Here is a 25,000-nt window from a genome sequence, read left to right on the forward strand (position 1 = left end):
TTCTGTGACTGGTCTGCAACTCGGACCTGTGGAGGTATATGATTTACAATTACAACCATGGAAAAAATCCCAGGTTCTATCAATTTTGCCCTCAGTAAATTTGGGTGCAGTGTTGGCGATGCAATGATGATATTTGCGGAGGAAAAACCACAAATAGCTAAAATCCGCAAATAATTGATGCCCATTGATATGCGCTTTATTTAGATTTTCTTAAACCCAAAAGATGCTGATAAACTTCTGGAAATTATATAAGAGAAGCTGCTTACTGAGTGATACGCCATGATTTACTTATTGTACAATTAGTCGACTAATCGCAACTACTCTTAGTGATCAGTCAAATAGCAAAATAATGAATTGTGGCATCCCTAATTGGTATATCCATCCATTCATTATTTCAACAGCTTTTTCGCATAAGGGTCGCGGGCGTGCTGGAGCCTATCCCCAGCAGTCTTCGGGCAGTAGGCAAGCTACACCGCAAACTGTTTGCCAGCCAATTGCAGCCTAATTGGTATAATGCCAAAAATGGTAAAAACAGCTTTAGTTTTTTTTAAAACTTACTTATCAATACTATCCATCTATCCATACATTATCTGGACCGCTCATCCTCAAGAGGGTCGTGGCAAGTCAATATCAATTGAAATAAATATTACTAAATTGTATTATTATTCAAATGTATTTTTATTTTCAATAAAAAAACACATCTATTCAAAAACACACTTATGACATTTAAATTAATATTGTATATTTGAATGTAAACATGTTTAATTTCCACAAAGTAACAAAATCACCAATTAAATATACATTTATAACTTATGTGTTATACACATCCATAGAATATTTCTTTGTAAATAAAAGAAAAACTGTAAAGTAAATTACCAGTCAATAACCTTGTATTTTGTTGTTTTATGTCACTTCGTTTCCAACATACAGTAGCTATCGACGTATTGTTAACTAAAGCAAACAATTAACTCAAATATATGGCGCTTTAGGACTGTTATTCTACATTACTCGACCAGGAAGTTCGTTACTTAACGAAAGCGGACAAAGACGTAAGCACTCAATAGCTGATAATCTCCATGAAAAATAACATCTAAAATTATACAAACCCAAAAGTTTAATGAATGAAAGTCGGGACCTGACGAAATTCATATTGTTTGCGCGTCTGTGTTCCGTTGTTCATATAAACATATCAAGTTGCCAGCTACTGAAAGTCAACTTGCATTTACGAAGGACCACCTTTTCATGCTTGTTGTCCGTGTGCTTTGCCTGATAGAAAATAAAACGAGGGGGAAAAAAACACGTCTGATTCAATTCGTTGACACAGTCACTTATTTTTCTAGTCACAACATAAATAAAATATTTAAAATTAAATATTTCACTTAAAATATTTCATAATATACATAAAGTTAACACAATAACGGAAAAATGGACAAATGGCCTTGCGTTGAACACCCTTGAGTAAGAGGACCGCTTGGTCCACGATGGCGGCGCCCGGTGGAACATTAAATTGTGAGGACTTTTCCATGTTTCAGGTAATATTTTTCGTTCGTTCTTGTCAGCCTTTTCCGCTGTATTAACGCCTGTCGAAGATCCAATTCGGGACAATTTAGAGGTCGTTCCTGTTTTTGTTTTGCCTTATTGTGACACCTAATTCAAACGCGCTTTGACCTTTTCTGAACTAAATTTGCCAGGAGTAGACAGTAATTTAAGGACCATGGATGAATGAATATGGAGATATGTGAATGGATACATTATACATGTTTGAAGCTAATTGCTGAAAATGTACAGAGACTGCGAATTACAGTTCTACAATTTATAAATTCGAAGGACATTCCTCTTTATCTGGGGGTATATGTAAGAAAACTTGAGAAAGGGCCACAGATTCTATGTCAACCATAAAGTAACAGGCAAACAATAAAATGTTCTTTGATTCGATGACAGACGGTACATAATTAACACTTTTTTCGCATTGTTTTTCTAAGTATTGTTTTTTCTAACGTGAAATGTGCCTTTGGTCAATAAAAATTGGGAAACACTGGTCTATACAATGTATACTAAATTATGGTAGCCTGAGAGACCATTTATATAGCTTTTGTGTATAGAATTAAACTGCTATTCACTGTAAAAAAAATTCTTAATGGTTTTGAAGGTTCATTTCCTATACTTTGTGATTTTTTTGTACTTAATATTTGGTGCAATTGTTAACAGCGGTTTGCTTGTTCTTTACTCTTTTTGGTGAAATGTAGGTTGCCACAAACGATTATTTTGTAAGTCGATTTATTACCAACAGTAGTCACAATTAGTTGACGAATCGGATCATATCGTAACTGACCTAGGAAAAACACGTTCATTTTTTAAAAATGTTTGTATTTTTCCATTAATGCGGTCATCATGTTGCAGACATTCCATGAAAATTCGTAAAAAGTACTAAATTGGACATGCGTGTTTCAGAGGACAGCGATGTTATATAAACAGCAAGCAGCTGCTCTTATATACCCGTAATTAGTTTACAGCTTGAATTTAAGTATGTACCCATTCATCAGATAATAGAACGTTCAACTTTTATTACAATTTGCCGTTTGTAACAGCATTTCTGAGGTATTTATAAATGATGGTGCATCTTTAATTGGAGGCAATTCTGTGGCCTTAAAATATTTATCTGTAATTGTTTAGTGCATTTTAAAATGGAACCAAAACTATTTACTATGCAGAGTTGAACTAAAATAATGAAACCTTATAAAAATACGAAAATAAAATACTATTTACTTCCTTTCTTGATGATCGAGCATCCCCGTTGTGCTGCCATCAGTGTCTTTGAGCTCTTTTGTGACCTTTTTTAGGAGGTGCTGAAGCTAATGCGCACCATGGATGATCGCATCGTCCACGCTTTGAACACCACTGTGCCCACGGTATCCTTCTCGGGCAAAGTGGACGCTACACAAACATGCAAGCAGCTGTATGATTCGGTGAGTGTTGGTGCGGTGTAAAGGAGTTGTATTAAGCTTTTGGCTCTCGCAATTGAAAACAATTCCTTTGTGTAATACCTCAAGGGTAAAAAATTATAGAATACATTACGCACCCTATTTTGTGTGTTGCTAAAAGCAGCCCGTTTTGAGGGCCAGCACTGTCTAATGCAAGTGAGTAACTGTATGCCCAGCCTCATATATTGCTGAGCCAATGGTGACACTGACTTTCGTTACCAGGACGATCAGAGGTGGAGCCTGACTCTTGCAAGTAAAGTGTCTTCTACTTGAAGTAGCAGAGCATAGAGTGTGTGGGACAAAAAGTGAGGGCCTGTACTGACAATGACACTGTCTTCAACATGTGTACTGTATGTACATTGACACATCACCAAACAAAAATACCCCCCAGCACCATGTTGACAATTGAGTGGTAATTCCAATAAGTGCATCTCACAAAACTCAGCAGCTCTGCTCACCTTTTGGGTTTGACATGATACCATCACAACCATGGACGATATGGGTTCCTCTAGATCAGGGGTACTTAAGCTAGTATCCATGCTAGCGTATGTTTTGAAAAAGGCAGCTTTGAAAAAGGCAGCAGGGGTCAAATTGAGTTGGCCACATGTCATTGGCAATCCCGCAGTCCCTCAGGTTGTGACAACTCAACTAGCAGTGGGTCAGACACATTAACATCAACTCATTCACTACGAGCCGAGTAAAAAAAAGAGCGTCTTTAGCCATCAATGGCAATAAATGAGTTAACAGTACGTACACAATGCCGGGGGAGGGATGTTACGAGTCAGCACATTTCTTACAGCTGTCCGTTGCAGTCGGATTTTATCCTTTTTGTGGCAGCACCAAACCAGACTGTGATGATGGAGCACAGGACTGATTTGATGAGTTCTGTGTAGCTCCTGTGGCAGGCTGTACTTCCTCAGCAGGCTCAGGAATCACATCCTCGCCTGGACCTTTTTCAGGATGGAATTGATGTTCGTCTCCCATTTCATGTCATGAGAGAATGGACATTCCCGGGAACTTGAAGGTCTCGACGAATGGTATTGAATGCAGAGTTGAAGTACACAAACTGGATAGGTCGCATAGGTCCCTGAGTCGCCGAGGTCCTCCAGGATGAAGTGCAGCCCCATGTTGACTGCGTCATCCACCGATCTGTTTGCCCAGTCGACGGGATGTCATGTCTACCTGATGTTAGCAACAGAGTGCTAAATTTATGGCACATTTCACCCACAAATACTTAAGATGTGAACCTCCCCGTCATAGCAGCACGACCTGACATATTCAGTCATGTTTACAAGCTATCTGTAGTTAGCACATTTATTTTGGTTTTCTTTAGCATCGTGTATTTTCTTAATTTACTCCTCTGATTTCACTACTTTCTACATTAAAAAAAATGCTTGGTGCTAAAGAAGAGTGAAATTTGTTTCCAAGTATTTATTTTTGTAGTTATATTTAGTTTTGGTTTCATTTTAAAATGCACTAAACAATTGCAGCAAAAAGCTTTAAGGTCACAATATTGCCGTCAATTTAAGCTGCACCATCATTTATGAACATCTTGGAAATGCTGGTACAAACTACAAAGGTTAATTGAAGTTGAATGTTCTATCATCTCATTAATTTGTACATACATAAAGAATCAAGCCGTAAACTAATTATGGTTATAGAAGAGCAGCTGCTTGCTGGTGTGACATGTCGCATTTTACATATTATCCGATGAGTCGACTCAACACGACTACTGTTAGTGATTAGTCGATTAAGAAAATAATGATTTGTGGCAGCCCTACAGGAAAGGAGTGCTAGACATTTACCGGCCGGGCTTATTATTGAGTCCGCTATTTGGCATTTTGCCTTTTATCTGCATGGGCCTTTTTTTTTAAAGGCCGATAAAGTAAAAGCTGGTTGAAATGGTGAAAGTAAGAATTGAGTGAGTGATAGTGCAAGCTGTTACGACCAGCTCTGCTAGGGAAGTAACATAGACCAAGTTGTAAAATGGTTTGGACACAGAGTTTACAATTTATTTTTAGTGAAAGAAAAGAGGTAGGTTTAACCAAAAGGTCGTGATGGGTCCAGCGACACTGAGGCGTCGATGCGCGCGCCGAGCTTCCAGGGCAAACCCCGTGTCTGTGCGCGTACCGCTTTAAGAAAGTCACGTGACCACTACCAGAATCGTGTCGACACAGCGGTCGCGCGCCAAACTGTGTTCATAAGGAAGCGCATCTGTCAACAGTGTTAGGAAAGCGGTGGAAGTGGATTCGTATAAATGCTGACAAGGGAAAATTGGTTGATCAAGGATTTATTGTGACCGTCAGGTAACAATCAGAAATCACTATGGGGGATAGATTGTTATCAATTTCTTATAATGATATGGGTATTTATAATTACTGTCGTCGGAGTGACGATAACGAAAAACGCTGGTGGACCAAGCTCACACCAGGAAATCAAAACGAGTAACAGAAAGCTCTTGCAATGCAAGGATACCGAAAACGACAATTGCTTACCACCACAGGATAAGATGAGTCCAAACACAAAAAGCGAGAATGAAAAGCGAGCCGAAAAATAGCTGAGTAAAGAATAACAAAAATACACCATACACTACACACGGAGTAATCGAGGCGAGAACTATAGCAAAGAACATGAACTTGAGCAACGTGGGATAATAATCCGACGCGGACCTGTCCGCGACGGTGGCTTAAGTAGCCCGTAATCAAAGTCTTGATTCAACGCAGCTGCGTGGATCGTGCACGTGTCTCTCTCAGCCGGGTGACGCACGAACTGGAACGAGCGCCGCAGGAACACGCCCACTCCGCTGCAACAACAACAGACGGATCGTGACAAACAGGATGGACGCTCAAAACAAGCATCGAGTTATTGGTGCATTACTTTGCGTTAAATATCCGCAAGATGGAAGACGTCACTGTTGATGCGCACTCAGAGGTGCAGCGCTATATGTCAGCAGGACACGTTGCACGTACGGAAGACCCGCTCTTATACTGGAAGTCCATGGAGGCAACGTTCACTCACCTATTTATATTAGCCACACAGGCGTTGTGCACACCAGCCTCTTCAGTGCCTTGTGAGAGGATCTTCTCAAAGGCGGGGGAAATTGCCTCAAAAAAGAAATAGACTGAATAACAAAACGCTGGAGAAACTAATTTTTTGAATAAAAATCTTTAATTACAATGAGTCCATTGTCATTCACAACACTTTTACTTGGGCATTCAGACAGATGTTCACTTAATTTATCAACTGCGTCTCGAATATCAAAGATTTTTTTTATGAAATTGCGTGTATGTAAAAATAATGTGAAAGCAAATGCCTAATCAGAATCAGAAATCCCTTTGTCATTGTACTCAAGTGTGCAACGAGATTAGAGAGCTCCCCTCTACAGTGCAATACAACAATAATTCAGTTAAATATATAAATTAGATAAGAGAATAATTAGTGTGATGGAAAGTAATACGAAATAGGATATATAAAAACACATCACGTCGCTAATCAATGGAATTGGATAAATTTAGTTTGACAGATCAGTGTCAGATGACCCTGTCAAATGTTTCCTGCAAGTCCACCAGGTGTCAGTATTCAGCAACACAGTGTCAACACAGTGTCAATACATTGTGTCACTGTGTCGAAACGATACAGGATGCCTCATCTACCCATCACTAGTATTAACCAATTTCACAAATGTATATGAGTAAACAATAGCAAGTGTTTCAAAATTAACTGAAGTCCACACATAGCAAGAGACACGACTAGCAAAAGCGAGGCGAACTGTTAAGTCCCAGCCGCCCTGAGCAGCAGAACAGAGGTCCTTTTATTGGTCCCAGCTGCACAGGTGGAGCTCGTTGGTAGGGCGGTCCATTATAAACGAGCGGGAAACCAGTCCACCAACGAGGGACAAGCGGGAAAGCAGTCCACCAACGACGAACGAGCAGGAAACCAGGCCACAGATGAGGAACGAGCAGGATACTAGTCCATTTACTTTAGTACCAAAAGGTGGAAGAGTTAACACAAGAAACAAGGGGCGTGGCCTTGTAAGTGGGCCCTAGCCAAAGGCCGTAACATGAGCCACAGGTCATGAAAAGCTAAACTCAGCTTTATTTATAGAGCACTTTAAAACAACCACCGCTCCATGCAGTACATGGTGCAAAAATTGACAGCAGAGTACTTTTAAAATTAAGTTGTCAATTTTCCAAGATCTCAAAAAGCTTAAAAATGTTGTATAATAAGTAAGAAGTTAAAGGCATTTAAACTACATCAAATTTAGGAATTTTTCTTATTCATAGTTTTGACAGCAATTAACCCCTTTTTTCTCCAAATGAATATCGGCTTCTGTGAGATAAGCTGAGGATTAATAACCTCAACTAACGTTATGTAATCATTTTGTGTATTCCTAATCATCTTTTATACATTTGTATTATTTGTATCAGTAATAATTGTACACACACACACACATTAGAGCTCTGTTTAAGTGTTGAAGTCTTCTGCCTCAGGCTGAAGTTTTAAACTGACCATTGATTGATTGCTTCCTGCATGCCTGCTAGAATTTCAGCAGACAGACCTCCTTTGTCTGCCAAGGTTGTTAATAAAAAGATCTAGCAAGGGGAAGGAAGACCAGAGGTTGCAAAGGCTTGAGCGAAACAAGACGCTCGTGTCTATCTGGTTTCCTCTCCCTTCGCGAAGGATAAAAAGACAAAACTCTAACTGGTATTTTCTGGTTCTCTGCAAAGTTCAGTCTAAAAAAGACGTCAAGGCATTTTAAACCGGACATTTATTTGGTGCCGAAACCCGGGAGCCACACCCGGACGGGCGCTCGTCGCTGGACATTTTGGACGCCACAGAATCTGACGTCAGCGCTTTCCCATTGAAAGAAAGCGGGCCTCCGAGTTCCTGCCACGGCCGTCTGCCCGGATGTCGGTTCCCTAGCGGACAAGGCTGATCCAGAGGAGACCAGGTATTGTTTTTCAAATTATTTTGTACCACCATTTTAAATTTTAAAATATTAACACAATTCGTAAGGGGTGATTTATGTGAGGGATGAAAGCGCGCGCAGAGGCCAGGCCTCGACCGTTTAGTCAGTACGGTAATAAAACTGCATCGTGCTAGTCCAAGGAGTTATATAAAAATAATCGGTAGCGAATTAGGCCATAACTCATTGGTAGCGAATTGACCATAACTCGTTGAAACTGAGCTGTGACTTGTTGAAACTGAGCAAATTTTAGACACGGATAGCACGGTGAACAAATTGATTTGTTCCTCGGCGTCGATGGTAGCGAATTGGGCCATAAATTGAGCAAATTTTAGAGAAAAATCCGCCTGGAGAAGGGAAATGGTTTCCGCAAATTAAACGTCTCTCGGTACGTTGAAAACCTCGAGGTCTGCTCACAATTTCACATTAAAATTTAGGGAATAATAAGGTATTATTTTTGGTGGTTTTTATTATTTTTATTTGAATTTCTTTGGCAAGCAGACTGCTCATTTTGACTGAGAGTTTGCGCTGCAGCAGCTGTGTGTGTGTGGAACAAAGGAAAAAAGGCTGAGGTTGAGAGAAAGGGGGGTGGGAGTGATTGAGTGTGGAAGCGTGTGTACGTGCATGTGCGAGTGTGTGTGCGTGGTTTAACACAAGTAACGGACCAGACGATAGCATAAAATGGGTCAAAATGTGACAAAAGAGTTGAAAGCAAACCCAGATGTGAAGTTTATGAACGGGTATGACCCGGACTGTTGCCAATTTCTGGAGGAATGGGTGAAGAAATATGACTTTAAGCCACGTCTGAAAGATCCAGCGAATTTTGAAGCAGTGAGAAGTGCGTTGATGGAAAAAAGAAAAAGGAAGATAAGAAAGGCGAAGAACACTAAATCAGTGGACAGGCAACTGAGGGCTATCATGAAGTGGGTAGAGCAGAGTAAGAAGAGAGTGGAAGATATTAAAACAAAAGAGGAGAAGAAAGTTTATCAGATGAAAGTAAAGAAAGATGATGAGACCGGAGTCAGAGGCAAGAGAGGAAGTGCACTGTTCAACGAGCGAACTCAAACTGCTGCGCAAGCAGGAAGACAGGCGGCCACAGCCCTAGAGGCGGAGCCAAGTGAGGATGAGATGCCGCCCCTGGAGAGCGAGGAGAAAAATGACACTCCCCGCTCTTCACACACTGCCCCTCCTGCCTCATTTGATTCCACACGGTGGCCCCCCGCGGCTGGAACAAGGGGGCAAATGAAAAAGAGAGCTCAAGCAAAGCCGATGGAAAAATCACTCAATAACCCTGAAAGAGCACAAGTCTTTCAAGCCACGAACCTCTACCCACCGCTGCCCAGTGTAGAGACCTACCCGATGGTGGCCGTTGCCAACCCAGCTTTTGGGACTGATGATGCAAATGGCCACCCACATGAACCTACCATCATGGTCTACAGGCCCTGGACCCAAGATGAATGCAAGGCGGCCTGCCAATTAATTCCTCCAATCGAAGCGGATGTGGAGAAATGGATTGAGAGTATGCACGACCTGATGAATAGCTACCACCTGAATGGAAAGGAATTTGAAACATGCATGAGAATGATCCTAGGATATAGATATGGCAGAATCAGAGGTGCCTTCAACCCTTATGATGCCATAGGCCAGCCCCTCCAGCCTGGAGCTCCCGAGCTCGCAAACGCAATCCGCGCCATGTTTGATGAAGCAAGAAAAATCTTCAAGAAGCAACCAGACAACACAAAGATCAGACAATGCCGCCAAGAAGACATGGAAGCTGTCCGCCGGTATTTGGAAAGGTTATCTGGAGTTTACAGGCTCTATTGCGGTCTACAGGAAGACAATGCAGACAACAGCCCATACCAAATCCTCTTGAAGTCGGCCTTCTTAGATGGCATCCACGAATCCACCAGAGACTTCATCTGCAAACACCACGTTGGGTGGCGAACTGCAAACCTCGACACGCTCATCGAATATGCCTCCCATGCCGAGGAAATCCAGAAGAAAGAGAAGGAGCGAAACACATCGACCACTTTGGCTGCTGTAATGAAGGGCCTTTCCACAGCGGCCTCCGCCCCCATCTACTATCAAGGTCAAGGGGACAGAGGACGAGGACGAAGGCGCGGCAAATATTATGGTGCTAGGGGACAAGGTCGAGGACGATTTTCCAACAGAGATGACGGCTGCTACAATTGTGGCAAACTAGGACATTTTGCCAGAGACTGCCGTCAACCACCCAGGAAGACCACACCAGAAGAAGGCTATACCGGTAACATGTGACTAGTAAGTCAACAGCCACAGGGCGAAGAACAACCTGAGCAGAGGCCGCTCAGCAATAGAGAAGATGAAGAAGAAGTAACCTTAGAATCGCCACTGGTCGTTTTAGATTTATCTGTCTTGTTTGGAATGGCTTCTTCAGTGGACCAACCAATGAGAACACTACAATTAGGCCCAAAGAAAACAACAAAACAATTTATAGTTGACTCTGGAGCAGAAAGTTCAGTAATCAAGGCCCTACCTGCAGGGACCAAACTGTCAAATAAAGCTGTCATGGTGATAGGTGTAGGAGGAAAGGCAGCGCAACGGTTTTATACCGAACCCCTCACAATAGAAGATGAAGATGGAAGTTTATATCGAGGCAAGAGGTTAGTCGTAGTTCCAGAATGTCCGTCCAACCTTTTGGGAAGAGACTTAATCAAAACCCTCCAGCTCGTTCTCTCAGTAGAAGGAGAAAAAATGACAGTGATGAAACGAGGACAGGAAGTTAAACAAATGATGATCTTGGAAGGAAAAGGAGGCCCTTCCACCTTCTATAGCTTGGACCTAATAACCACAGGACCACAATCGATTACTGAAGACCTCCAAGAAATGCCCAATAAACTACTCCAAGGGAAAGACTGGATACCACAAACGCAATTCCCACTCCATTGCACAATTGAATACTTAAGAACACCACCACCTGGAGACTTCCTGAATGCCTGGAAGAAGCTAAAACCAATGAAGATGTACCTGGATAAACTCTACTGGAGCAATGAATCCCAATGGATGGCTGCAACAGCAAAAACACCTCGAGAACTAAAGGACACCAACATAATTCACACCCGTCCAGACCCACCACTGCACATCTCCTTGGCAAAGCCGAATAACATCAGCTGGAAAATGGTGGGAGACCACATGCGCACGATTGTGAATGAGGACTGGAAACCGCATTCCCCGTGGGAACCTCTACCAGGAGGAGTATCCAGAAAACAAATATGCGGCTTAGGTATGGTGTACCGGAAAACACTAAACTGGGTGACTCAAGTCACACCTGAAACCCACCTTAGTGCATGATGTCATGAAAAAGAAGACAGCGAAACCACAGTCTTCTATGAAGCAACAGATTTTCCAAACATTCCAACCTCCCTATGGGCAAGTGCGAAAACGGATGTGGGAAAAATGACCACTGCTACTGAAGTCATGATTGAACCAAAAAGCAATTATCGACCAATTATCAGGCAGTATCCTCTAAAACCAGATGCCAAAGAAGGCATAGCGCCAGTAATTGAAAATATGCTCAGAGCTGACATTTTGATAGAAGCCCCAACGGTACGATGTAACACACCAATTTTCCCAGTAAAAAAAGCGGACTCGACCAGTTGGAGAATGGTCCACGATCTCAGAGCCGTAAATGCTGCAGTAAACCAAAGAGCACCGTGTGTCCCAGACCCACACACTTTGATGAATGAGATCAAGCCCGGACAAATTTTTTTTACCGTGATTGACCTCAGCAATGCATTTTTCTCAATACCTTTACACCTTACAGCAAGGAACTGGTTTGGATTCACCTTCGAGGGGAAAAAATACACGTACACGAGACTCCCTCAAGGATATGCTGAAAGCCCAACAATCTTCTCCCAAGAACTATCCAATTGCCTCAGTACCCTTGAACTTAAAGAAACGTCACAACTATTGATTTATGACATAAATGTGTGGACGACATCCTGCTAGCAAGTCCAACAAAAGAAGAAAACCAAGAAGAAGCCACAAAACTGTGTCAACATTTGGCCAAAACGGGCAACAAAGCTTCATTGAACAAACTGCAATGGGCGCAGGAAGAAGTGGTGTTTTTGGGCCACCTGGTGACAGGACAAGGAAGGAGACTAACTGCTGACCGGAAATCAGCTATCCTGAATGCGCCAAGACCAACTACAAAAAGACAAATGATGGCATTCTTAGGATTAGCCAATTACTGCAGGCTATGGATCCAAGATTATGCTGAAACAACGCAACCCCTACTGGACTTAATCTACACTGAAGATTTACCACTTTCAGCTACATTGACGTGGTCCGCAGCAGCTGAAGGAAGTTTTATCAAAACAAAAGAACTGATTGCATCATCGGGAGTGATTGGGTACCCCAACTATGAGAAACCCTTTACCCAAACTGTGGACTGCAAAAACGGATTCATGACGTCTGTCCTGCTGCAGCAACATGGGACATATTTGAAACCAGTAGCGTTCTACTCCAAGAAGTTGGACCCAGTAGCACAAGCTCTTCCCCATTGTGTACAATCAGTCTGTGCAGCAGCAATGGCTGTCCAATCGTCAGCCGAAGTGGTGTTATTCCATCCTTTAACACTACTAGTCAGCCACTCAGTGGACATTCTACTCACTCAGACCAAGATGTCCTTTTTGTCACCAGCCAGACATCTATCATTAACTGCAGTCTTATTATCTCAACCCCACCTGACCATAAAAAGATGCAACGCATTAAATCCAGCAACTATGTTACCAACAGAAGGTGATGGGGAACCACACAGCTGTAAAGAGAAAACAGAAGAAATTTGTAAACCAAGACCGGACCTACAAGACACACCACTGAACGAAGGAGACGTGGTGTTTGTGGACGGGTCGGCAAGCAAAAACATGACAGGATCAAACATGACTGGTTATGCTGTAGTAACACAAGAGGAAATCCTCAGGGCAGAAAAATTACCGAGTAATTACTCCGCCCAAGCAGCTGAAATTGTTGCCCTAACAGAAGCGTGCAAGCTATTTAAAGGAAAACCAGTTACAATTTACACAGACAGCCAGTACGCCTTCTCAACCATTCACACTTTCGCCGCCCAATGGAAAAGAAGGGGAATGAAGACGTCAACTGGGAAAACAGTGCAACACGCCAAATTATTGAAAGAACTCTTGACAGCCATTATGCTGCCCTCCAAAGTTGCAATCTGCAAATGCAAAGCACACACATACAAAGAAGACTCAATTTCCAAAGGAAACGCTAAAGCGGATAAAGCAGCTAAAGAAGCAGCACAGCAAATTTCAGCAACATTCACCACTGAAGAACAGAAGGAACCAGAAACTATTCCACGACAAGTATTGATCGACATGCAAAACATTGCACCAGAGAAAGAAAAATGACAATGGACAGCTCAAGACATTGTCAAGACAGAAGATGGACTCTATCACAAAGATGACAAACCTGTCATCCCCCGAAATCTTTTTCAAATCATAGCTAACGAGTCATGGGAATTCCCATGTCTCAACAGGGGGGATGATATCCATAACACAGCAAACATTTACAATACCACTAGGACTACAAACCTATTTTAAAACTTTTTGCAGGTCATGTCTAGTGTGCAGTAAACATAATGTTCAAGGGAACATAAGACCAAAAAGGGGAAAATGCCCGGCTGGGACTTACCCATTTGAAGTTGTACATATGGATTTCATAGAATTGTCTAGGAGTGGCCCTTATAAATACTGTCTTGTGTTGGTTGACTCACTGACCAAATGGGTGGAGATTGTGCCGACAAGGCACCCTAACGCACTAACAGTTGCTAAAGCTATTTGCAAACACATAATTCCAGATCATGGCATCCCTAGGGTGCTATGGAGTGACAACGGCAGCCATTTTGTGACTGAAGTAGTTAATAAAATGGCCGCACACTTAGGCATTACACTTAAACATCACTGTGCATATCATCCACAGAGTGCAGGTTTAGTTGAAAGAACAAACGCCACAGTGAAATTAAGGTTAAAAAAGACAATGGAAGAAACAGGAAAACCGTGGCCAGAATGTTTATCTTTAGTTAAGACATCCATGAGAATCACACCATCCAATACTGGTATTACGCCATTTGAAGCAGTACATGGTAGACCATTCATACTCCCATTATGGGAAAGCCAACCTTGGTCAGACACTGAAAAAACGGCAGACCCATTGACGGAATGGCTTTGTAAGCTGTTCAAAGAGAAAAATGTGTGTCGAACAAATGATCTGCCCTCTATTCCTTTATCTCCCTTGCAGGAGTCAGTGACCCCCGGTGACCTGGTGCTGGTGAAGTTGGTGAAGCGCAAGACTTGGTCAAGCCCACGCTGGGAAGGCCCCTTCACGGTCCTGCTCACCACACCCACGGCTCTGAAAATCGCTGAGAGAGACACGTGGATCCACCAGAGTCACTGCAAAAAGGTCATCGAACTCAAGTAATGGCGACCATTGCCTTACTCCTCCTGCTGGGGGAGCTACTGATTGGATCAGCCGGAACCAGTATCCTAGGCCAAATTTGGGGCAACGACCAACAGCGTGAGAAGTGCCCCACAACAAGCAGCTCCGCCAAGGACAGCCAGCCTTATACTTATTGTCTGCCACTCAGTGCGACCAAGGCCAAAATAATAATCCCTTTCGCAGGACTGAACACTTATTGCTATCGATGTCTGAAAAATAAAGGACGACCATCTGGTCCGATGAAAAAGGGAGAACATTACAGCTGGTATGAATGGTATGCAGGAGTTCCCCCACCAAATGAACTAGCCCCTGGAAGACCCAATGAAGAAGCATGGGCCTCAGTGTTCCTGTACACCTATTATCCGTTACATGTGAAGTCACACCCCCAATGGGCCATTACTCAGCAGGCCGTGGCCTACCAATCCATGTTCCCCAAAATGGTGAAGAATAACACTCACTTGATCATAGATGTCCAACCTACTTCCCTAGGTTGTACTTATTTTGTCCTCAGCCCAGTAATACTGGGCCCTGACCCCGTTTTCAAAGTCCAAGTTTGCATTCTGTCGCCCAAAACTAAACCTGAAGTAGTGGGCGGCAATCCGTACCTACCACTAGCGCAGAGACTAATCAAACCTCAAGTCGAAGAATTTGCAAAGGACAATGATGATGTTTTAGAATATTCATGGACTGACCACAGCCACGGAGAAGACATTCCACACCCACTAGCCGCCAACACTTGGTGGCGTTATGCTAACATGACAGCTAGACGACAAAACGCGTCAGGTTGCTATGTTTGTTCATTCCTCCCCCATGCAGTGAGTCAACCACACCTATATGCCACACCACTTACATATATAGATGCTTTGGGAACGATTAATGAAACCCTAAACTTACCAACCCAAGGTAGAAAACATGCTGAATTGTCAGCTTTGAAATATACAGAATTATTAGGAGTTAGAGTAACATTAGAAAATGACCATTTAGGACAATGCCATTCAGTCGAGACTAATACATCTTGCTTTCCTGTATGTGTAAACCTTACCGGCATTAATTCTTACCCGTCAGTTGACCTTACACATTGTAATGAAATTATAGATATTCCAGCCCCAGAGGATGTAAAAACTTTGGATGGGATCTGGTGGCTATGCGGATGGAAAGCATACATCAAACTTCCTAGAAACGCCTCCACTATTTGCACACCAGTCACAGTCTCAGACCACACGTACATTATAACCACACAACCAGCCACAGATACGAATGTTAGAAGCCTCAGAACAAAAAGATTCGTGACTTTCCAGCCTCATGATCCAGTATGGGGAAGTAATGTCCCCTGGGAACATAGGTACTGGACAACTGGGGATCATTTAGCACATTCTTTGTTCCCGTCTATTGGTGTCTCTAAAGTCGCCCTTAGAGTAGAAACTATTGATTATAGATTCCAAGTATTTGTGAATGCATCCATTGACATTAATGACGCACAAAACAGAGAAATTTCAGCCTTAAGAATGATGGCTTTACAAACTAGAATGGCTTTAGAGTTAGCCCTTGCACCGCAAGGTGGTGTATGTGCTTTGATCGGAGAACATTGCTGCACATACATTCCAAATGAAAATGAGACAATTATTGATGCTATGGCCACTATGAAGAATTTAAGAGACACAATGGCCCAAGACGAAATTACCACACCCGGATGGTTGGACTGGTTGTTTTCCGGCAACTGGACGCAGGTCTTATTAAAAATCCTGCTGCCATTTGTCGGGATAATTGTGATTTTCATTCTGTTATGTGTAGTCTGTTCATGTTGTATTGTTCCTATGACAAAAAGGATGGTTAAGCTGCCCTCTCCCCTCACTGTCGGACATCGACACCGCCCGGTGCCTCAGAAGGGCTCTCAACATCGTCAAAGACAATACCCACCCAAACTCACACCTGTTCGACCTGTTGCCCTCTGGCAGGCGCTACAGACGCATCAAATCAAGGACCAATAGACTGAGAAACAGTTTCTTTCCGAGAGCCATCTCCATACTGAACTCTCACACACACACGAGACCACCCTAACCTTGCAAAACAGCATTGTGATGTGTTTCTATATGCCCTATTCAGTCTTATTTATTTATCTAATTTATATATTTGTCTGTATTACTGTTGTATTGCACTGGAGAGGGGAGCCCTCTAATCTCGTTGCACACTTGAGTACAATGACAATAAAGGGATTTCTATTCTATTTCTATTCTAGAATGACGAATTCAAACTGGACAATGACGAACTCGAACTGGACACTGAAACCTAAATAACACATGGACCCTTTTTTGCCCCTGCCTATACGTGCACACATACACCATACACGAAGATCCGGGAGGTAAAGACGGCTGTCTTCTCCTACAACGAGGCAAGGGCCTCCACCAAGTCACCCCAGGGACAAGCTCTGCGTGGAGACAGTTTTGTTATTTTTCACTAGGCACATTGAAATGTTTTTTATATATTTGTTTTATTCCCTGATGGTCATCAAATTATAAGAATCTCGTTCCATGCCGGGAGGGAGGAGGGGAATTTTGTCCTTATTGAAGGTTTTCGCCCCTCTACGGATGACCACGCTGTTGTAGGATTTCATTATGATGATTCATCCTTAAAGCCGCAAGGTCGTGATGTATCTGATGTTTAGAAATTCACAACAGGGAGGAAATGTGAGATAAACTGAGGATTAATAACCTCAACTAACGTTATGTAATCATTTTGTGTATTCCTAATCATCTTTTACACATTTGTATTATTTGTATCAGTAATAATTGTACACACACACACATTAGAGCTCTGTTTTAGTGTTGAAGTCTTCTGCCTCAGGCTGACGTTTTAAACTGACCATTGATTGATTGCTTCCTGCCTGCCTGCTAGAATTTCAGCAGACAGACCTCCTTTGTCTGCCAAGGTTGTTAATAAAAAGATCTAGCAAGGGGAAGGAAGACCAGAGGTTGCAAAGGCTTGAGCGAAACAAGACGCTCGTGTCTATCTTGTTTCCTCTCCCTTCGCGAAGGATAAAAAGACAAAACTCTAACTGGTATTTTCTGGTTCTCTACAAAGTTCAGTCTAAAAAAGACGTCAAGGCATTTTAAACCTGACAGCTTCGTTATCAGCCCCTCATGACTACTAATTATTGGTATTGGCCCTGAAAAACGCATATCAGTCAATCACTACTAGAAAGCTGTCCAATGTGGTAGTGTTGACACTATTCTGCAAGGGTGGAGAGCACTCCAAAATCCCCCCACAACGGCGTGAAAGACTCATCACCAATTATTGTAAACGTCTGATTTCAGTTGTTGTTGCCAAAGTTGGCAGACCTTACTATTATGTTGAGAAGGCAATTACTTTTTTTTTTTTTTTTTTTTACATAGTGCCTGATAGGTTTTTATAGTACCCCCCCCCCCTTGGTAAACAAACAAAAAAAAACATTTAGAAACAGCATTTTATATATCCTGGGGGTGTATCAGTGAGATATTAAAATGGGTTTGATGAACTGAAACTATTTCCATAAATATGCAAAAACCACAGCAAATACTTTTCACCGCGCTGTATGTGCATTGTACACAATTTATTTGGCTTGGCATCTTGCTCACTTACAACCGAGAAATTATTTGCGTGTGCGCCATGTGCAGTGCATTTGTTTATGTGTGTGTCTCTTCCTCCTGTCGTCAGATGATTACCATTAACGAGATTTAGCTGTTGATCAATGCCAAAGTTGAAAGGGGTCAGCCAGTGTTGGGCAAGTTACTTACAAAATGTAATATATTACATATGTTACTTGCATGTAAAAGTAATAAATTTATTTACAATATTACTTTGTAGTGTAACTGAGTTACTCAAGTTTATTATTAACATATATAATACAATATTTGCTATTTTACTATTAAGTTACTTTTTTTAAATTGGGGATTAATTTATTTAATAATGATTTTATAATATAACTTGTAGTGAAGACTTTTAGCTATATGGTATGGGCTATAATATTAATTGGTTTGAGTCTATGTTAGGAGATTACTACCTTTTGATATTTGTTTCAATAAGATTTATTTTTAATACAACTATTGGAACTGATATTTTATCCAGTAAATAATACCACACTGTAACTCATGAATTACATTTTCACCATACTCAAATTAATTTACATGCAAATAGTGATCGCGTATAATTATTTAATATACCGTAATTATAATTCTAACGAATCAGATTAATAGACCGACGTGTGAAATAAAAGCCGAAATACTGCATGTATTGATAGGATTTGATGAAAGGACGAGATGTTACAACAATCCCCAGGATTATGCATAGCAGGGGTGTTGTCTTCCCTGAGCCAAGCTTGCACCTGACCTCAGTGAGACACAGTCAGTTGTATCCTCAGATCACAGGGTGTTTCAGCCACTTATCACAAGACGGTCTCAGCTGAGACAGGCCCACCACAGGTCGATCAGAATCAGAATCAGAAATCCCTTTATTGTCATTGTACACAAGTGTGCAACAAGATTAGTGATCACTCCTGGGTGCGTGACTCGGGGCTAAGCGTCTGCCTTAGCAGCCCAAACGGTGTCACGCTTCTTCAGCCACAGCCAATGGCTTGTCTCCTCGACGGTGTTGGCCATTCCTTTATTGGCCCGTCTGTGGGTCTGTCCCCTGACTTCGATCTCCCTAAGGAGCTTTTGCTGTCGAGTGGCCACAAAATCCCTACACCCCACCTCCACCGGCCACACCCTCGCCTTCCAGCTTCTGTCCACTGCTATAATCGCCAGATTGGAGTACCACAGCTTCTTGCGTTCATACGCTTCTTCAACGGCGTCCTCCCAAGTAACTGTTATCTCGCTGATCTAGACAAGCTTGGCTGTTATGGACCCATAGGACGAGATCTGGGCATAGGGAGGTCGTTGCAATCTCCGAGGGAAAAATGAGCTTCCTATCTAAATCGACCTGCATCTGCCAGTTTCGGGCAGCATTCAGTGGGCCCAGGTCATGGTGTGAAGGCCTTGATCTACAAACGATGGTGGGTGACCATGGGGCCGCTGACTGAGCTGGGAGGGTGTCGAGAAGAAGCAGCCCTCAAGGAGTGAACTCTGAGCCATGGAATCCCAACAGGTTGAGTATCATCATTCGAGTGACGTATGCTGTGCTACTATCTCCAGCAAACCTGTAACAATGGTTTGGAAAAGACCCAGCGTGCCCCCAGTGTGGGACCCCAGCAACACTCAAGCACATCATGGTGTGCTGCAAAACCAGTCTCATTCAAGGCAGACACACATGGAGACACAACCAGGTCACAACCATGAACGGACTCTGTAACTAATAATATTACAAAAAATTGGGAGTAACTCATCCTATTATTACTTGGTTGATGCCAAAATGTAATATGAATGTATTGTGTTAGTTTTGTAACGCATTACCACCAACACTGAAAGTGGGTATGTGGTTGGTTGGCTGTACAAACTGCACTTGCAAATAACGTCCACATAGTGGAGCATGATTTCATTTTTTCTCTTAGCGTCTTGAAAGTTCATATCTAAAGATCGATACTATTCTGACATATATCGCCCAGCCTTAGCATGATTAAAGATGTGCGCATGAATTTTTGGGGTGATTGATCATGGTTTTGGTACATTTAAGTGATGCATTTTAGACTGTGCTGTTTAGTTTGAATGTATTTCTTTAAACACAGATGATGGAGGCCCATCTCAGCCGGGACAAGGCCATCAGGGCATGCATTCTGCACACATCTGAGGTGGTGGGGCAACTGCGGGACGCAAGAGCGAAGGACAATGCCGACATGGCCCTCATCAAACAGCTCAGGAAGGAGCAGACCAAAGTACTTTTTTTTTCCTTGTCCACTATTAACTAATATCAATGGTTTTTGCTAGGGCTGCACAATATATCGAAAAAATATCGACATTGCGATAATGGCCTATGCAATAAGCATATCGCCTGTAATTATTTTTTTACGGCATTGTGGGCTTTTATTTGAATTTCACCAGTCAAATGCAAATTTAATGCGCCACATTGCATATATATATATATATATATATATATATATATATGTATATATATATATGTATATATATATATGTATGTATATATATATATGTATATATATATATGTATATATATATATGTATGTTTATATATATATGTATATATATATATGTATGTATGTATGTATATATATATATATGTATATATATATGTATGTGTATATATATATGTATGTATATATATATGTATGTATATATATATGTATGTATGTATATATATGTATGTATATATATATATGTGTATATATATATGTGTATATATATATGTGTATATATATATGTGTATATATATGTGTATATATATATATATGTATATATGTATATACATATATATATATATATATATATGTATATATATACACACATATATATATATACATATATATATAAACATACATATATATATATACACACATATATACACACCCCCACACGCACACACACACACAGTCAATATTCATATAGCTTATTGCATGTTTTTCCAATTACATGAAGCCCTAGTTTCCGCTTAGGAGTAGTTAATCAATCTTTTTTCTCCAGCTAAAGCTTATGCAGTCCGAGCTGAACGTTGAGGAAGTTGTCAACGATAGAAGTCTGAAGGTATGAACTAAAATCAACCACTACTGTAATGTATCAAAATTGTGCTGTAAAACTGTGCAACTGTGAATCGGATATTCAGTGGTTCCTTGAGATACGAATGACCTGACTTGAGTTTTTCACGATTCAAACTGTTGAGATGTTTTTGTTAAATAACATGCAAAAACTCTCAGAGAAATCTAGTTGGCTGTATGTTGCATTCTGTCGGAGTGACAGACCAGTCCGTCAATGGCTGATGCCAGTTTTGCTTATGTTTGACGATAGACAGAAAACTTAAAATCCGGACTAAACACAGATGGAAGTTTTTTTTTTCCGCAGTGTCATCATCTCTAATCGGGTCGAGTACCAATGGTAGACTCCTGTTTTGCTGAAGACGGAAACGCGCCCCGTATGTCTCGTGTGTTTATGAGGGCAGGCTTACTTGAGCAGATTGTATTGACAATATTTGTATAGTAGGTAGCGGTATGCACCAAAGAGAGAATCTTGAGTTAGTCAGGCTTGCAGGTCAACGACTAATTAATGAGTTAAGAGGTAATAAAATAGCTTTGAATAAAAATACAATTTGACAGAGAGGTTCTTGTGAGTTATGTTTTACATTTCTATTTTTATTTTTAGTTTTGGTAAGAGTAGAGTTAGTAGCTTGTGAAACAGTATTTTGCAGCATCTCAGAAGATGGAAGTAGCACCAAAGTTTTTTTGCCACCTGCTGAAAGACAGAAGGTAAAGAAGATGAGTGCAACGATGAAGACTAGACAACGTTGTAGGGGGAAAAAAACATTAATATAATGTCGTGGCAACTAGGGCTGTTCCAAACGATTATTTTTCTCCCGATTTGTCTTCCAACAAATCTTAAGATTAGTCGATTAGTCTAAAAAAATAATTTTAAAACGAATTGACAATTATTAATTCGCAGAAACACTTGTGAACACTAAGTTCTTTGTTCATTAAAGCAAAAAAAAAATAAATTGAATCAACTGTCACATCTCTTTTAAGCAAGCATCATGACATGTGAACATGATGTATTTCTCTGTCAATGCATTTCAGTGAAACAATGTGTGAGCGCATGTTCAGCAGCCCAAGTAAAAGAATTAACAAGAATAAATAACTAAAAAATAAATAACTCTGAAATAAACCAAAAGTAATGAAGTCAAATACTGTAGACCAGTGCAAGTGAATACAAATAGAACTTTTTGCAATGGGATTTAACACAATTTCACTTCTCTCATCTGTCGTGTCATTTTGAGGATACTTTGTGTGAATTCAGATGTTCTTGTGTTCATTATTCTTTTTTTGGACAACATCACTTTGCTTTAAACTGATAAATACATATAAATAAGAGTAAATACTTAAATATTATCGCAATGATTTTGAAAAGGCACACATATATTTGCATAGTCACGGACTATGGTAAGCAGGTTAGTGCTTCTCCAGGTTTTTTTTTAAGCAACGGGAGCAGGACATTTTCCTAAACACAACCTGCATGAGACAGAGAGCTTTCAGTAGCACCAGCGGAGTCGATACAAAAAAAAAATTGTCACGTGTTATCCTTTATGGGTACGTAAAGAATACATGTACAACGGTAAATAAAGCAGCGGAACCTGTAACGTTACCTACAAGCACCAAAACAATTTGACCGGGGTGAAAGAGCTCTGTTAATTTTAGCTTTGTAATGCACAAAACTGCAACACAACACTGTGTAACTTTGACTGCAACCCGCTGCTTCGAGAAATGAAACAATGTACGTTAATACGTCGCACATAGCAACAACTTCAGTAAAACCGGGTCATATGAGTTAGTTCGTTAGATGGACTTAAAAACCTCTAGCTTTTTGCTTTCTATCGTCTTCCAGAAGTACACCCGAGTGACGTTGCTTCTTCGATGATTTACAAAGGCTACAGCAACCTATTCGTTGGACGTAGTGTTGAAATATGTCCATACTTTGGAATTTCTTGACCTGTGCCGCTCACCTGTTCCCCGCCTGGAACGCCTCAGCCATTCATGCTGTTCTCCTTTCTTTTCTGCTGTGCGCACTTGTTTACAACTGAAGGTATGCACGTGTGGATGTATATACATTGACACTCAATGATATGTTGTGCATACTAACGTATTTACGTCATCAACATGCGACGTCTACATTTATTTATTTTTTTTTAAGTGACGTCAACGATATGCTGTGCTCGCCAACGTATATACGTCATCAGCTACGTTGACTAGTCAGGACAGCCCTAATTGCAACAATAGGCACTAGGAAACATTTTAATACACCAGGATTGTACCTTTGCCAACAATGCGACACACGATTCTGGTTAAGATAAGCAAGACTTTAGAGTAACATTTTTTAAGAGACTAAGAGCTTAGTTGCCTCCTTATTACACCTCATGACTTACTTCATTGATGTTCTTTTCAACACTGGTTTCATGACAAAAAAACAGTAAGTATATGTTCTGTGCTCATATCCTGCAGTCGTAAACAGTGCTTTAAGTGGGCTGGTATGCAACAGAGTACCAGCACTTGTGTAGCATGCCCTCCAAACCAAGGATGAAACTTTACTGATGATTTTGTGGTTTATTCTTTGAGCAACATTTTTCTATAACCGTGTGACCTTCAAACTTAATCACCGTAAGAGCTGAAACACCTTTTAAGACACACGCAGACAATTAGCTGACATATTTTACATTCAACACTAAATATTTACAAACACAAAATACTTATATACATCATTTACACACCTTTTGCCTCTTTGGAGGGGGTGCTAGTAAAAGCAATGTTCGTTTTTCTGACCGCCAATATGAAACTCTCGGCCGTACGCTGTTAAGTTACCTTACGTGTGAACTGTAGTGAACAGGAAATTCGCATTCAAAATAAAAGCATATAGCTTAAACCGGAAGTAGCACCTTTCAATGCAAATTTCAAAGGAAAATAAAATACAGTGAACCCTCGCTACTTCGCGGTTCACCTTTCGCGGGTTCAGTGCTTCGCGGGTCTAAAAAATATTCGGGGGCATTGTAGTTTCGCCGAGCGGCACGACGGGGCGCTGGAGCGGTTAGACGGCCGGCGTGCGCCGAAGAAGAGCGTGGGCGAAGAGGAGAGCGGACGAAGAAGAGCACGTTCCCCCGGACACGATCGGTGGCGACGTTTCGCGCGGTTCGGACCGTACCAGAGCTCCGGCCGGCGTGCGTGGCAGTTAAGCTGTAGAGGAGCACCTTCCCCGGGCACGGGCGGTGCCAAGCGGCCCCTAAGTTTAACCGAATGGAAGCTCCGGAGGAGGAGGGCATGCTCGCGTCACAGTAAGCCGAAGAGGAGCACCTTCCCCGGGCACGGGCGGTTCCAAGCGGCCCCTAAGTTTAACCGAATGGAAGCTCCGGAGGAGGAGGGCATGCTCGCGTCACAGTAAGCCGAATAGGAGCACCTTCCCCGGGCACGAGCGGTGCCAAGCGGCCCCTAAGTGTAACCGAATGGAAGCTCCGGAGGAGGAGGGCGGGCGTGCGTCACAGTTAAGCCGAATTGGAGCACCTCTTCCGCCCGGGCACGAGCGGAGCGCGAGGCTGTCAGTTATGAACGAATAAATGAATAAATAAATAAATAAATAAAGAATGCCACCTTTCATTTCACAGGGCACACCGGACGGCGTACCAGCAGGTAAAAGTCGGAGTAATTAAATAAATACAAAAAGAATGGCTGGGGAATAAAAAAATAATACGTTTTAATAATAATTTGTTTTTTTTGTTATAACATGAATTTGACTCTCTCTCTCTCTCTCTCTCTACCCGTATATATATATATATATATATGTATATATATATATATATATATATTTATATTTATATATTTACTATATATATTGTATATTTTTTTAAGCATTTTTGAAGGTGCGCCGCTACTTCGCGGATTTTCAGTTTT

General features: G+C 41.5%; 2 protein-coding genes across 7 annotated transcripts in view; one reads left to right on the forward strand and one right to left on the reverse strand.

Annotated features, from left to right (window-relative positions):
- fam162a (family with sequence similarity 162 member A) overlaps nucleotides 1-1,250 on the reverse strand; it is a 24,701-nt gene extending 23,451 nt beyond the window's left edge. Inside the window, exons 1-2 of one of the 3 annotated variants that reach the window (XM_088283383.1) lie at nucleotides 1,107-1,250; nucleotides 1-26 (exon numbers count right to left, since the gene is read on the reverse strand). The exon at nucleotides 1-26 is cut by the window's left edge and continues 76 nt beyond it. In XM_088283383.1, coding sequence (XP_088139509.1) covers nucleotides 1-26; nucleotides 1,107-1,149 — 69 coding nt within the window. In that variant the 5' untranslated portion in view covers nucleotides 1,150-1,250. Of the gene's footprint in view, nucleotides 27-876; nucleotides 1,060-1,106 lie in introns of those variants that run through there. The other 2 variants (XM_088283384.1, XM_088283385.1) reach the window with 2 other exon arrangements.
- A 70-nt stretch (nucleotides 1,251-1,320) lies between these two features.
- The window catches only part of mix23 (mitochondrial matrix import factor 23), a 49,803-nt gene continuing 26,123 nt past the window's right edge, over nucleotides 1,321-25,000 (forward strand). The window contains exons 1-5 of one of the 4 annotated variants that reach the window (XM_088282833.1): nucleotides 1,321-1,532; nucleotides 2,841-2,966; nucleotides 20,135-20,281; nucleotides 21,045-21,104; nucleotides 22,950-23,147. In XM_088282833.1, the coding sequence (XP_088138959.1) occupies nucleotides 1,482-1,532; nucleotides 2,841-2,966; nucleotides 20,135-20,281; nucleotides 21,045-21,104; nucleotides 22,950-22,982 (417 nt within the window). In that variant the 5' untranslated portion in view covers nucleotides 1,321-1,481 and the 3' untranslated portion in view covers nucleotides 22,983-23,147. Of the gene's footprint in view, nucleotides 1,533-2,840; nucleotides 2,967-3,203; nucleotides 19,736-20,134; nucleotides 20,282-21,044; nucleotides 21,105-22,949; nucleotides 23,148-25,000 lie in introns of those variants that run through there. The other 3 variants (XM_088282832.1, XM_088282831.1, XM_088282834.1) reach the window with 3 other exon arrangements.

Source organism: Idiotropiscis lumnitzeri, chromosome 19 (assembly GCF_059441095.1).
Source record: "Idiotropiscis lumnitzeri isolate Australia: NSW breed Sydney's pygmy pipehorse chromosome 19, RoL_Ilum_1.0, whole genome shotgun sequence".
NCBI classification, from domain to species: domain Eukaryota; kingdom Metazoa; phylum Chordata; class Actinopteri; order Syngnathiformes; family Syngnathidae; genus Idiotropiscis; species Idiotropiscis lumnitzeri.